This window comes from Sceloporus undulatus, chromosome 6 (genome assembly GCF_019175285.1).
Source record: "Sceloporus undulatus isolate JIND9_A2432 ecotype Alabama chromosome 6, SceUnd_v1.1, whole genome shotgun sequence".
Lineage (NCBI taxonomy): Eukaryota > Metazoa > Chordata > Lepidosauria > Squamata > Phrynosomatidae > Sceloporus > Sceloporus undulatus.
In genome coordinates this window covers 79,992,278-80,007,225 of record NC_056527.1, presented here as the reverse complement: position 1 = coordinate 80,007,225, position 14,948 = coordinate 79,992,278, and the positions used below count along the sequence as shown (strand labels likewise).

The following is a 14,948-nucleotide window of genomic DNA, read 5'->3' as shown; positions in this document are numbered from 1 at the left end:
CAAACCCTGGTATTCAATTCTGGCTTGTACGGGGAACAACAAATCAGGCACTTCAGTTGGGATGACACAGTAAGCTTTCATTTTCCAATTGGTTTATCCATTGCTGATAAGAAAACCAAAATGGAAATGGAAATGCAGTCAAGATTCTCTGTTGTATCTTCCAAAAAGATCAGGACATAGCGCTGTATTTTACCCTTGCAACAATCATATGAAGCTGACAAGAGAATGACTTGTCTAACTAAGGTTTTGGTGGTGTATCTCTCTGACAATAATTTTCCTGAAATCATATTATATCCTACTGATTACTGTGTGACTTCCATGCATGTATACTCTGAATAAAGTCAGATCTGAGAATGCTTACAGTGATTTACACTTTTATTGTTTCAAAGCACTGAAGGTGAGCTAAGTATACCTATTATATAAGTTCATTTTAACAGCTGAATTAAGTGGCTACGTTCCAAAAACTTTCTCATAATAGAATGCCATTTAGGAGTTTATCACATGAGCCTTTTTCTCACTGTGATTGTGTTAGTAAAGAGAACCGGATACATACTATTTTGAAGCATTACCTCTTGCAATAACACCAATGGGGCTTTGTGTTCTCTTCCACAGTTTTCCACACTCCTCACTAATCCTGCAACCTTGCCCTAGGCTCTGTCCAGTGTTTCTTTCAGGTTTTTAGAGTTATTTTAATGCAATTCTGGAGGGTTTTTAATAATTAAAAAAGAAATGAATAAAAGAAAATTTAAAAAGGGTAAAAAGCCTGATCTGAAATGACAAGGGTGAGGTGGTGCAGGAGAAGAGGACAAGACACTGGCACCACGTGACGGCTGAATACATGAATTGCCACCAAAGAACGTATTACATCTGAGGACTAAAAGGACAGCATTTGGGCACCTATTGATGGGTTTTCATGTCAATGATGCACTCTAACCACACTTGGATTACGAAGCAGCAATAATATGGAGACAGTGTTGTGTGGTAATTGTCACCAAAGAAGCTATTTTCAGAGCCACATGTGATAAAGTCCTTAATTCTTCCTTTTCAAGAGCAAGCATACAAACCAGGTTTTCAATTAACTGTGGTTCCCTACTGCATCCAAACGTGGAAACGCTGATTACTTTAAGACTCTCATCTTCTTAAACCATGATATGTGCATCAAAATGAACTAGTGTAGTAAACTCCAATTACTGTCAAACTACTTTAGGAAGGCAAACAGGTGAATTTTACCTGCTGTTCTGTCACACAACAACGTATTTTCTGCATACTGCTTGGCATATCACTACTACATTGCAATTGGCATTGCTAACTATAATTTTGGCAGTAGAAAAAAGGGAATGTATGTACTGCCAGCCATATCCAACCCCCCCCCCAAAAAAAACCCCAGTATCTTTTACTGAATTAACATATGTTGTTGAAACACATGCAAGTGTCCAAACTCACAAACAACTTGTCATTCTCTTGCCCAGTTACACTGGCCAGATTACTCTGGGCTGTTCTTGATGTATTCTTGCCCCAAAGCTACCCTAGCAGTGCCAGGCGAATGTCCCCACTGTGTCACCTGGCACCACCGCTGGCATGAGTTGCTCCCTCTGAGGTCAGAAATGAGGCTATGTGCCTTGTTGTGACTTCAAAGGGAGCGACTCTTGCCAGTAGTGGCAGTGCTGGGTGACACAGAGGGGGACATCCGCCTGGCATTGCTATGGAGCGGTCTGAGTTTTCTTGCAAAATCTGGAGCAAAAGGTATGGGGCAGATTCACTGTCGAATTGGCCTTATGTTTGAAGACAGTTTGCACTCAAATAGTGGAATTTCTCCCTGTATCAGGAAGACAAATCGCCGTGAGGACAGGGGTACATTGCTTCATTTGGCCCATGTAAATATGCTCCCTGCCACAATGTTAGCTTAATCAATGAACATGTCTATGTTGTTGGTTTTACCAGTCAGTTGCTCCTCTAAAAGAATTCTAAATTGTGGGGGTGGAGAGACAAAATTCCCTCAAGTAACTGCCTACTGGTCCTTCTGAAATATTTTAACTGTGCCACAAAGGGGCAAAGAACGACTATGATTAATTGGAGACAGCCTAGTCAAGCATCAGCAATATTTAATTGCAGTATAGGTATTCCACTTATTTTCTGGTGCCACCAGCTTATTTCAAACAACTTGAACACAGCCTTAGCCCTCTCTTTAACCACCCCCAAAAGTGACTGTTAGTAAAAGCAAAAAGCTATTACTAAGTCACATTAATTTTTTAAAGGAAGAAATATCGCAGGATTAATGTTCAGTTTGATTGAATCAGAAAAGTAAATCATTTCTAAACCAGATTATAAAGGCTGCAAATACATTTGGTTCAGTCAGTGAGAGTAGATGCACACTAAAGAGACAGCAGATTATATCCAATTGTTAGTTCCAACCAGAATAGATCCATTGCTTCAATTGTTGACCCAAAGGGTCTACTTTAGTTAGGACTAATAATTAGATTGAGACCAATGCAATATATTTCCATGTCTGATAGATTCCAATTTAATGAAATCTGATTTGCACTCTCAGCACTAATGTCTAGATAAGAACTTTTCTTCCAACTACTGTACTTCCAAAACGTTCTGATACAGCTAAACATAACCCCCCTAAACCCATATCAAAATATTTTAGTGGAATACATTGAGAAATGTATATATAAATGTGACCTTTCCATTGAGATTAGTAGAGAAATAAGATGGAACATGTTAATACATGTGATAATAACATGGGTGAGAAACAGCGATTTTCCCAGCCCTAGTATTATAGGGGAGGAAATAGCTCAAGCTTTAGTTGAGTTTGTCACAAAGTTAAAGGTGATAGTTAAGGACATGTTTCAAAGAGCACTCTATAGTTCTTTTTGAATGCCACTGGCCCCTGCTCATCTCTTGGTTATGCGTGAGCATGAGCAAGAGATGTTTATGTTCAGATTTTGAGAAATTTCAGTTTAACAGTACTAGTAATAGTAATGGAGGCAAATCATACTGAATTGACACGGTGAGTGAGGAAGAGATAACATTTTCTCATTTCTAATCAAGTATACAAACAACGTTTTGGTATTGGTTATGGGCAAAGTATCATCTTTGCTTGGTTACAGATTGATTAACATAAAGCAATATAAATTCATGTAAACAGTAGGATAATTAAAAAAGAATTGCAATACTGGATTTAAGTACTGTATTGGTCTATGAAAATAAAAGCCTTTAAAAGGAAAAGAAAATCTACTCCTTTCTTCCCTAATTAAGGCCCAAAATTGTAATCAAGAATGAGTTCATTATAGGACAGACTTACTCTATAAGGAACCCATTGGTTTTACAGAATTAACTTCAATGATTTACTATAAAAATCCTAGAGGAAAAATACCTGGAATTAGGAGTGAGCAGTGAAGTGGCCTGGTTTGCTGGTGACACCAAAATGCTTTGGATGGTTAAAACAAAATCAGACTGCAAAGAGCTCCAAAAGGATCTCTCCAAACTGGGGGAAATAGGTGTTAAAAGTGTAAAGCGATGCACACTGGGGCAAAAAATTCCAAGTCCAGATAGAGGTTGAATGGATTTGAGGTGGTAGTGCCTGATGAAGAAAAAACATGGGGGTGTGGCAATTAGTTTGAAGGAGACATGAAGCCAGTGTATGCCTTATATGAAAAGGGCAAATAAATGCAAAACAAAATTGCTAATTCCATACTGCCTTTTTACATATTTGCAGTGTGGTCAAATTTGGAATACTGATTCAAATGGTTAAGAAGCTGAATCCTGTGAATAAGATGAATCTATGGTGAAAGGTATGACAGTTGGGATGGTTTAGATTAAGGTGAGTGATAAGATTGCACGACAGAGGTATCAGCATAAGAAAGGAGATCTTTCACAGCACTGGAACCCAGGAGCAGTCACTGAAGCTGAATGTTAGAAAAATCAAGACAAATAAAAGGATATATGTCTCCACTAAACCCATTGTTCAACTACAGAAGTCAAGGTTATGAGATTCAGCCATGGCTACGAACTTTGACAGCTTTAAAAGAGGATTAGACAAACTGAAGGATGGTAATGATATCAATAGCTATGTAGTAATCATGAAAGCTATATATTATCTTCAGTATCAGATACAGTGTGCAACTGAATACCAGCTGCTGCGGAACATGAGCAGGTGGGTACTGAGTTTTTATTGATATCTGGTTGAACAGATTACTAACTCGGGCCCAATTCCCACTTACAGATAAATTGGTGTGCGATCCGAATTGATGGATCGATTCGACAGTGGAGCGTGGTTCCCATTACATTTGCTCTGATCATATTTTTCCCCACTACATTTGCCCCGATTGCATTTTTTCCTCCAAAATAATCCACTTGTGGTTCCCATTCACAAATGATAATAATAATAATAATAATCCCTTTAATCTTGAGGAATCCAAGCAGATTACAGCAATAAAACAAGATACAATTAAAAGAAAAAAGCAGTAAAAGTTCCAAGATCCCCATCCCTCCCCCTGTCATAAAACCATAATAAACGCTAAAAAGAGATTAAACCCCAAAAGAGATTAAAAACAATGGTGTACAATAACAATTAAAGTGAGATAAAATTTAAAGCGGAGACGGGGTAGAGTAAAAGATAAAGATAGAGAATAATGGGGGGGGGGGGGGAGACAGGGGAGGCAGGTCAACAAGGATGTTCTAATCTGGAAAGGCCTGCCAGAATGATTTAGTTCCAGCCGGCCGAAGGGGAAATTTGAATTGCATGTGGTTCACACTTGCGCAGAATCGATTTATCGAAAAAGAAGCGGAAAAAGATCAGCATCAAAAAGATGTGGGTTAAATGAGTCTAGCACATGGCCCCCCTCTCGGAATGGATTAAGTGGGAACCAGGGCCGTTTGAATCGGTTCAAACCGATTCACGATCTGATTTAAAAGGTAGTGGGAATGAGGCCTAGATAGTTCTTTAATCTGAATCTGCATCTTTTTTCTTATATTCTAATAAACTGTAGTCTTGCGAGAAGTATGAAGATCATCAGCTAGAGCTCATTGGATTCCCCCCCCCCCCATAGGACCATTGAGTTGCCAGCATTCACTGGGGAAGAAGGAAAGACTATTAAATCAGTTTACTTCTATCCTGTGTATATAGCCACAGCTGCACATTTGATGAGCAATGTTCTCCAGTCCCCAACCTGATCCTTGCATCCTTTTTGAACTTTTTTTTGCTTTACCACATTTATACATTTAGCCATGACACAGAAATTGCAAGTAAGATCCAGATTTTTCAGACAATCGCAACTTCATTTAGTTTGAAAAGCATGGGCCTGTTACAGACTGCCAAAATAAAGCTGCTTTGGGTCTCTTTGGAGGTATGCTGTTTAAATGATGCATGCATCTTAAGAATCCGGAAGCTGCACCAAAGCTGCCCTCCAGTGCTTAGGAATGGAGTGTGGCTTTGGAGCGACCTCCGGACTCTTAGGACCCATGCATCATTTAAACAGCATACCTCCAAAGAGACCCGAAGCAGCTTTATTTTGGCAGTCTGTAACAGGACATGGTGTAAAATCAGGAACTATCCAGGCTATTAATGTTCATCACTGCTGTTTGACAGCTAGTGTCCATTTAGCTTATTATTTTCAGTAAAACAAAAAGGTTACATAGAATTTCCCATCTGCTATCTTGTTTTTCCGCTAACTTTTAACATCTCATAACTTGTTTAACCCAACCGAAGCCTAATAAAGAACTGACAGAAGGAAAGAACATCTCTGTCAACTCCAGACCTTGTGTACCATTATACCAAACAAAGGCCTCTTACAGACTGCCAAAATAAAGCTGCTTTGGGTCTCTTTGGAGGTATGCTATTTAAATGATGCATGGGTCCTAAGAGTCCGGAGGTTGTGTCAAAGCCACACTCCATTCCTAAGCACTGGAATGCAGCTTTGGTGCAGCTTCCAGATTCTTAGGATACATGCATCATTTAAACAGCATACCTCCAAAGAGACCCCAAGCAGCTTTATTTTGGCAGTCTGTAACAGGCCAAACCTGGAAAATCGGAAGTTCTCATTTGATTGATTTTCGTCTTTATGAGAGACACAACCCAGCAGCTCTTTATCAAAACTCACATCCCTGCACCAGGTGTGTCTCTATGTGACTCACAATCAAGAATGAAGGATCTTTATAAGAAAAAAAAACCTTCACTTGAATACATACCTCTACCTGAGTCACTCACAAGAAACTGTGGTGCCATCACCTCCTTTATATCTTCCTCTTTATAGTCAACTCCAGACGAAACCATCTCAGTTGCAGGCTTGTTGGGAGTCCCCAAGGTAGGCAGATCTTGCTCTTGTTCTGTCACATTTAGCCCTGCTCCGGCTGCCTGCTGGTACACTGCAGACGAGAAATAAAACACATCAGGATGCCATTCTTACTAGTCAGCCAAAACTAGCAGAGAGATGTTTACCTGAAAATTACATTAAGCAGCTATTGCATATGTACTCTGGTGCAGCAGTGAGTCACTCAAGAAGCAGCTCTCAGCTTTTCTAATATGAATACATTTATGCTATCCCTGTATTTTAAATATGGTTCCCAAGTTCTGGATTGTTATGTACCATCAGCCAGAATCTTAGCGGGGAGAGGAGGAAAGCTGGTCCCTATACTATGCAAAAACTATGGGCTAACTAAGCTCTCGCAACTTCAAGTTTAGGTGGTGAAACACCAGTGTGAGTGCCAGAGAATTTATCCACCAACTTTTCTCATCCGTCCAAAGATGACATGACCCAGCACTAATGTCCTCAGTATAAACCTTCCCACCAATGACACTACTGAAACGAACAAGCCACTCCTGTACATTAGACGCTACTGGCTCTTTTTATTAGCCACAGCGTATAAAGACACAGTGGGTTTGGATCACAAAGCTTCGAATAAGCCAAAGTAAGGGGAGGAATTCAAGGACCATCTCATCCAGCAACAGTCACAACTTTTCCCTTCCTCTAAAGTCATAAAATGCTACGGAGTTGTAGAATAAAAGAGACTGTGCAGAGTTCTAGAAGAGGACTCTAAGAGCATAATAATGCTCTAAAAGCATAATGATAATGATATTGATAGAAGAGGAATGACAGTAACTACACCTTGTAGGGTAAGTTGACAGGCAACTTGAAGCACACACACACACACACATCAAAGCCTATGAATGCTTATTTCAAACCATGTGAACATGGGAGTTTGTCACACGGGACGGTGTGCAGAAACTTTTTTTAAAGTGTGCAGAAACTTGATTTAAAGTGAACCCCCCCCCCCAAAAAAAAAGCGGATTGTTTTTTACATGATGTTTGGGGTTAACCTGAACAGAAATGAGAAATAAACCACAAAAGTGGGTAGTTTTTCAGACGACGTTTGTGTAAATGTGAAGTAACTGCGACATTAATCCGAACGCAAAGTCGACAAAACTTCCCGAAAGTAAAAACGGGTGTGTTTTGTTGACTTTGCATTTGGATTAATGTCGTGTTCTTTCTCATGGAAGCCAATGCGTCTGAAAAACAATCCCCCAAAGCGGGTATTTTGCGGATGTTAAAATCCCATTTCTGCACAGGATTTAACCAATTGGTCTCCGATTTGTGATAAAATCCATAGTGGGATAAGCATTCAAATACACTCAAGCAATGCGAACATGTTCATTCAAATAGTGAATTCACTATTTGTTTCAGCCATAAAGTGAATAGATGGCAAAGGGCAACCCAATATCCTCTAACACAGTCTCTGGCCTTGTCTATAGTAGGAAAAGAGGACCGACACTGGTCTGCCTTACAATTACAGAGTTGCTATGAATGGGAGATACTGTAGCCACCACTTTCACTGGCATGGCTCCACGGTATGGAATTCTGGGAATGGTAGTGTGAGAGGGCACCAGAGGTAGGACATCCAAGACAAACTCGGGACATTACAACATGGAAACTAAAAACCCTGATGTAAGTGTAAAGTCACGCTTCTTAGGCCTGCTGAAAATGGAGGACGTTTAGGAATTCCTCTTGGGCAGAAGGATGAAATGGAGGACGTGTCCTGGAAAAGAGGACCTCTGGTCACCCTGCGTATCCATATAAAGCCATGCTTCTTAGTCATGCTCAAAAAAAGGACATTTTGACATCCCTCCTGGGCAGAAGGTGGGAATGGAGGACGTGTCCTAGAAAAAGAGGACCCCAGGTCACCCTCCATAGCAACGTAAATCCATGCTTCTTAGTCCTTAGTCAAAATGAAGGACATTTTGACAGTTGGGTCAAAACGGGAGACGTTTCTGACATCCCTCTTGGATAGAAGGTGGGAATGGAGGATGTGTCCTGGAAATGGAGGACCTCTGGTCCCCCTGCATACCAAGGTAAAGCCATGCTCCTTAGTCATGCTCCAAATGGAGGACATTTCTGACATCCCTCCTGGGCTGAAGGTGGGAATGGAGGGCGTGAGCTGGAAAAAGGAGGACCCCATATCAAGATAAATTGATGCTCAGAAAAGGAGGGCATTTTGACACCCCTCCTGGAGAAAAGGTGGGGATGGAGGACGTGTCCGGGAAAAGGAGGACACTCCTCTCCCCTTTGAGTGGGAAGAAGTGAGAAGGGATCCTTAAAAGAAAGCCCCAAATTCCTTCCTCCAAGCCAGACCTTTCCTGGGGCTTTGCCTCTGTCTTCCTTTACCTGAGCTCCAGAGCAGCAGCAGCAGAGGCAGCAGCAGGGACTCCAAGGCAGGCATCCTGGCAGCAAGGCAGGCAGGGCTCCAGCTCAGAGGACAGCAGCAGGGAACTCCATCCCAGCCTCTGCCTCGGAGGGAGCTATATAGGCGGAGGCTCGACGTCACTGGGATGGGAACAGGTGCGCCTAGCCAGGGAAGGAAGGAAGGACGCCACCCAGGAGGAGGGAGGAGGACTCAGCCCAGGCTCTCTCTCTCTCCCTCTGTGGTTCCCAAGCTTTGGCCCTCCAGAGGTTGTGGACTCCACTTCCCAGAATTCCTGGCGATTGGCTAGCATCGCTGGGCTTTCTGGGAGTTGAAGTCCAAAACACCTGGAGGACCACAGATTGGGGACCACTGCAGAGGGACTCCTTGACTACATCCATAGAGACCAAGGTCCTCCTCCTTTTCTATGGCATTCAGGGAGACCAGGGTCCTCCTTTTCCAGGACACTGTCCTACTACAGCCAGGGAGTCCAGAGGTCCTCCTTTTCTAAGGCATTGGCTTGCATTCAGAGTGACCAGAGGTCCTCTTTTCCCAGAACATTGTCCTACTACATTCAGGCTGTTCAAAGTCCTGCTTTTCCAGGGAATTGTCCTCCTATATTCAGAGTGACCAGAGGTCCTCCTTTTCTAGGACATCACCCTACATTCAGGCTGACCAGAGGTCCTCAGCACAAAGGAAGACGAGGCACCACCAAATGTAGGATAGTCAAGGAAAAATGGATGATGAAAGGTGGATTGATTCAAACAAGGAAGCCACAGCCTTGATTCTGCAAGATTATCTTGGAGGTCTTTCGTGCATACGGTCACCATAAGTAAAAACAGCCTTGGTGACCACAACGACGACATCTCAGCAAATCCCAGGATGCCATAGGATGTTGCCATGTTAAAGTGGAACCATAGTGCTCTAATAATGGCGAAAGGGTCTCTTTTATGATTCAGTCATTGGTAGATCTAAATTTACCAGTTTCCTTTAAACTCTTCCAACTTGCAGTTTCTCAGTGGCGTCTATGAGGCACACAGTGTACATAAATAATTTGTGTGCAAGAGGGAGAGCGCACCAAATAAAATCCAGGCGCTACCATGCATAACCCAACAGTGTTGCAGCTGAGCATTATGGGAAGTGTATAGCAATAGGTAGCCCACAGTTACTTATTACTAATAACAACCATAAATTAAGCAACTTTAGGAGTACTCCAGCCTCAATGCAGATTCTACAATGTTAGCTGCAGCTACAGTATCCTTGTCAGGTGTCACTTCCCCATCAAAGAGCTTGTCCCATTGAGAATGGTATCCCTCATGTTGAGTCTAAATATCTTTATCTGCCTTTTCAGCATCCTGATACAGTGGAGGACATCTCTGTTCCATCTTCTGCATGGCTGTTTTTCAGATGCTTGAAGATGTATCTATATAATTTTACCTTCTCCAGCTCTTTCAACAACTAGTTTCCAGACTCTTTACCATCCTAGTTGATACTGTCTGGATTTTCTATTAATGTTGCCCCAAAATGCGGTGTTGCACCCAGAATATGACACAGTATTTCTCATGGGGCCTGGCTGGTACAGGATAGATTACTGATATTAGTTTGTGTGATCAGAATGCTATGGTACTGAATACAATTTAATATTGCATTGATGCCATATTGTGGCCATATTATTCTGTTTCATGCTCAAGTTTGTGATCAACCAAGACAACCAGCCCATTTCCACATGTCCTGTTTCCAAAGACTGGTCTCCTCCATCCTATCCTACATTAGCACTTTTGTGTGAAGCTTTTGTACATAACTGTGGAATGTTAGCTATGTTTGTTTTAACAATTGGGGCACAAACTGGGGGGGAAAGTTGGATATAACAACAACAACAACCCAGCAACGCCGATGGCACATCTATTACTTTTGAATTTCATCTTGTTGGTTTTGGGTCAGCATTCCATCCTGTCAAGAATTACGTCATTTAAACTTACTGGTATCTTTTTGTAGTATTTTCTATTCCTCTGAAATTGTTAATAAAATGTTGCACAGTGTATGTTCACCAAAGAGGAAATTGTTTGGAACACTCCTTGAGGCTTCCCTGCATACTGATCTATAGCCATTAAATGAGCAACCAAGGGTATATACAAATTGCTCATCTAGCTGTGAATGCATCTGAGCAGGGCTATCCAGCTTACTCTCTTACCATGTTATTTAAAAGCATATCATGAAAGACTTCCTCTAATGCTTGCTGAAATCAAGATATATTACATTCTATGTTCCCACGATCTATCAACCTAGTTGGTGGGGCAGAGGGAATGGGAAGGTTAGTATGCTTTATTCTCGATAAACACATGTCGACTCATAGTATTTACTGACCTGGGATTTCCTGCACCACCATGAAGCCACTGTACCCTGGGCATTGTAACCCCTGCAACTGCCTAATAAATATTGGGTGCTGATACGAAGTACTGAGACAAGGGACATTACCACATGAACAGGGACGTAGCCAAGGGGGGCTGTCTTGGGGTCCGGACCCCCCTTCCGTTAGAAAAATGAATGGTGCGTGCTGCTGCTGCGCCGCACTCATGCCCCAAAATAATGGTGGCACTTAGTCTGGATCCCCCCTTCCTAAAATCCTGGCTACGTCCCTGACATGAAACCTGTTTTTGCAGGAAGCACACCATTTTTTTTAAAGGTTCAGAGCAGCCAATATGGGCACATATTTGTAATTGTGTGGCTGGGGCTGCTGCTGCTATCACACTTTCTGCCCCTTAATCCCTCCTTCTTGCCCTATGCCCCACCCAGAGTGCCTTTCAGGTTTTTAATTTTATTTGTATTTATTTTCATTTTCACCTTTTAATGCAGTTTTAGAGCTTTGCAATGTAAGTTAAACAAAATAGGGGAAAAATTAGAAATTCCTTTAAAAGCAATCAGCCTGATTGGGAATAGTGAGAGGAAAGGTGGACAAGGGGAAAGAAGGAAACAGTAGAGTTTATCACACAGGAGGAATTTCTCTTAATTTTGAATGAAAAGAAAGTCGGGCCAGAACGCATTCATGTAAAGTCGCTAGTTTACTGAAATTACTTGAATGCTCATTGCATTCAAACTGGCTCCCCATTGCCCCAAAATAGCATGCTATTGCCTGAATTTGCATGTGGCAGTCTATAAAACAATAACATGAAACCCCATGATTGTGCTCGGACTGACTTCCCATTGCCCGAATTTGTGTGTATTATTATTATTATTATTAACCTTTATTTATAAAGCGCTGTAAATTTAATTGTGTGTAGTGGGTTATCACGCAATAACATTAAACCCCATGATTGCATTCAGATTGCCATTGGATTATACTTCCAATTTCCCTTGTCTGATAAACTCCAGTGATACTGTGTGACTGTCAATATTGCTGCTGCCTCAGCAGCAACGTTTTATGCCTTAAGACCAGCGTGAATGCATTGAAACCCATCAATGAAAAGAGACGCTCTAACCACTCTTTGGAGACACAGCAGCTGTAGGCTGAAGGTGTCATCTCACCAAAGCCACTTTTTTATGGATCTAATTGAAGTATAAAAGCCATGTGTAGTAATCTAAGCAAGGATGGTATGTCTTCTCTCCCCCCTGTGTAATTCAAGTATTGAAAGCAGAGTAGGTGAAACCACTACTTCTTTTAGGGTTGAGTAAATGCTTTGGAAGAGAAAATCGGTCTCTTTCCAGAACCCAGTGGGTACAGTACTGTTGTACCTTCACTGCTGCTGAATTTTTTTTTAATTTAGCAGTGACAAAAAGGCCACAAGTTACTGTTAAGACAAGGACCACAGGAGCACAGAACTGAGCAGAATCAGGCTTCTGGGAGTGCTATTCAGATTGAAAACCAAGTGCATATTCTTTGCATGCCTTGATTTAAAGCATGGACAGGCACTTCTTTTGTTGCCAAGGGCTGTATATGGCAGTGAATTGGGGCCCTTATTGGATAGAGCTGGTGCTAGTCCATAGCCATGCCTTACCACCTCTTTCTACAAATACATGCCTTGCACCTTTTCACACCTACAGTTGCTTATATGATGCATGGGAAAAATTGATAGAGGGCACGTCCTCTCAACTAGAGTTGGGCGCCTTCCTATTTCACAGGTTTATGGAAATATTTGTTGTTGCTGCCTTCCTCTGAGCCAGCCTTCACTCATGGTGACCCTGTGGATGAGACACCTTCAAGAATCCCTATCTTCCACTTCTCTGCTTAGTTCCTGCAATCCCATGCTCATATCCCCCATGATTAACTAATTCCATGCATGTGGTCTTCCTTTCCTTCTTCTGCATTCTACCTTTCCTAACATTATTGTCTTTTGTATTCCATGCCTTCTCATTATACAGCCAAAGTTCATTGGTCTCAATTTTATCATCTTGGCTTCTAAGGAGATCTCTGGCTTGATCTGTTCCAAGACCCATCTGTTTGTCTTTTTGGCTGTCCATGGTATCCTAAGCACTCTTCTCCAGCACCACATCACAGATGAGTTGGTTTTTCTTCTGTCTGGCTTGGACAATTCTAACTTCAGTGCTCAGTTGTATATCTTTACTCTTCAGTAGTTTTTCTAGTTCTTTCATAGCTGCCCTTCCCAGTCCCAATCTTCTTCTTATTTCCTGACCGCAGTCACCATTCCTGTCGGTATTTGATCCTAGGTATGGGAATTGTTTAACTATTCCGATTTCCTCATTGTCTAGATGGAATTTCTGTATTTTTGTGGAAGCATAGTTTGCTGCAAAATACAGGGAAAGTGAGCACATGTGGCTTGGGCATCTCCCACAGGCTGCCTGTGCTGCATATGCTGTGCTGCCTGGTGGTGAACTGGACTAGCTTTATGTACTGTACTTTGTAGAGCTCTTGAATCTTCCCCAACAGGTACTTTGACATGACCTAATGTGTTTCAGTTCTGCCCATTATGACCAAGCCAAGGGTAGCCCAAATAACAACAGTATGGAGTAGTAGCTGAGAGCCAGGCTGGATGTGAGGCAAGATGTCTGGGAACTGATCCTCTGCATTTTTAAGAGTTTACAGTAGCCATGGGAAGAGGGCAAGATTTAGATCAACATCATGGAAGTGGGAATTAGGATAAAGGGTTAATCTGTTCACTTTGCCTTCCTCTAAATAGCATTATGCAGTGCTGTTCTCTGGGAACAAATCCTTTGGGAACAAATAAAGGTTCTTTGGAATTAATTACAAATTAATTTGTTCTTGGGGAACAAATTAATGCGCTAATTATCCTGTAAGAAAAAAAAAACACATGCCAGTGTATAATAGTTACATGTTTCACCTCATGGAACAGTGAATAGCAGGAGGAAACATTAATGGAAAATGAAAATGGGGAAAACAGCATTGGGAAAAAGACACAACACAGTCCTGAGCTGTTTTCCTACATTAAAAATCCACAGGACTTTACCCACAATTTTACCACAGCATGGCTAGCTTCATCTTTGGATTCCAAAAGGGACAATTCTGCCAAAGCCTCTTTCACTATTTGGAATTGGTAGGGCAGGAAAAACTGCATGCTAGCTAGGGTGTGAATGAGTGAGTAAGCGTAGTGAGTGCTATTGGAATTTCAGTCTTTTGCTCACTTAAAAATATGGTTTCTGTTTAAATCTAGTGGTTATCTAGAGCATTACAGGGTCCAGACATTACGCAAATTATTCCGCAAATTACGCACAATATATTTCTGTCTTTTTACTAAAAGCATTACTGAAGAGTTAAATAGCAATCTGTGAAACAGAGATAGCTGTTACACTAAATTTTATCTTTTGGTTTTGATGGGCAGACCAAGGAGTGACTGTTACCTGAATTGTACTGGTGCAAATGGACCATTTCTATGGCATTGCACATTACAGATTTGTGGCATACATTGTACATAATGAATTGATTTCTGTTACTTATTAAATCAGTGGCAAAATCCCAGCTGACATTAGTATGTCAACACTGACGAAAAGAAAAACCAAAAACCCCACAACCCCACAGTTAGCTGCTGTTCTCATGTCTGAGAAAAATTCAAAATGCTGGTCCTGACCTATAAAGTCTTAGGCCCTCTCTGCATGGACAGAATAAAATGTCTTTCCTCTGTCCTGTCTATGATGAGTCCGGACAACACATGTACCAAACATTGAGTATGGTGTGAACAGTCTGGATGGCATCTAGCTTGTTCAAACCTGGAGTGTAACACCCTTAAAATGAATAATAATAATAATAATAATAATAATAATAATAATAATAATAATAATAATAATAATAAATTTTATGT

The 14,948-nt window shown here is 41.3% G+C and overlaps 1 protein-coding gene across 1 annotated transcript in view; it reads right to left on the bottom strand.

Moving 5' to 3' along the window:
• The window catches only part of AREG (amphiregulin), a 15,852-nt gene extending 7,134 nt beyond the window's left edge, over positions 1-8,718 (bottom strand). The window contains exons 1-2 of the mRNA XM_042473612.1: positions 8,664-8,718; positions 6,193-6,369 (exon numbers count right to left, since the gene is read on the bottom strand). Coding sequence (XP_042329546.1) covers positions 6,193-6,369; positions 8,664-8,718 — 232 coding nt within the window. The remainder of the gene's footprint in view (positions 1-6,192; positions 6,370-8,663) is intronic.
• Between the last annotated feature and the right edge of the window lie 6,230 nt (positions 8,719-14,948).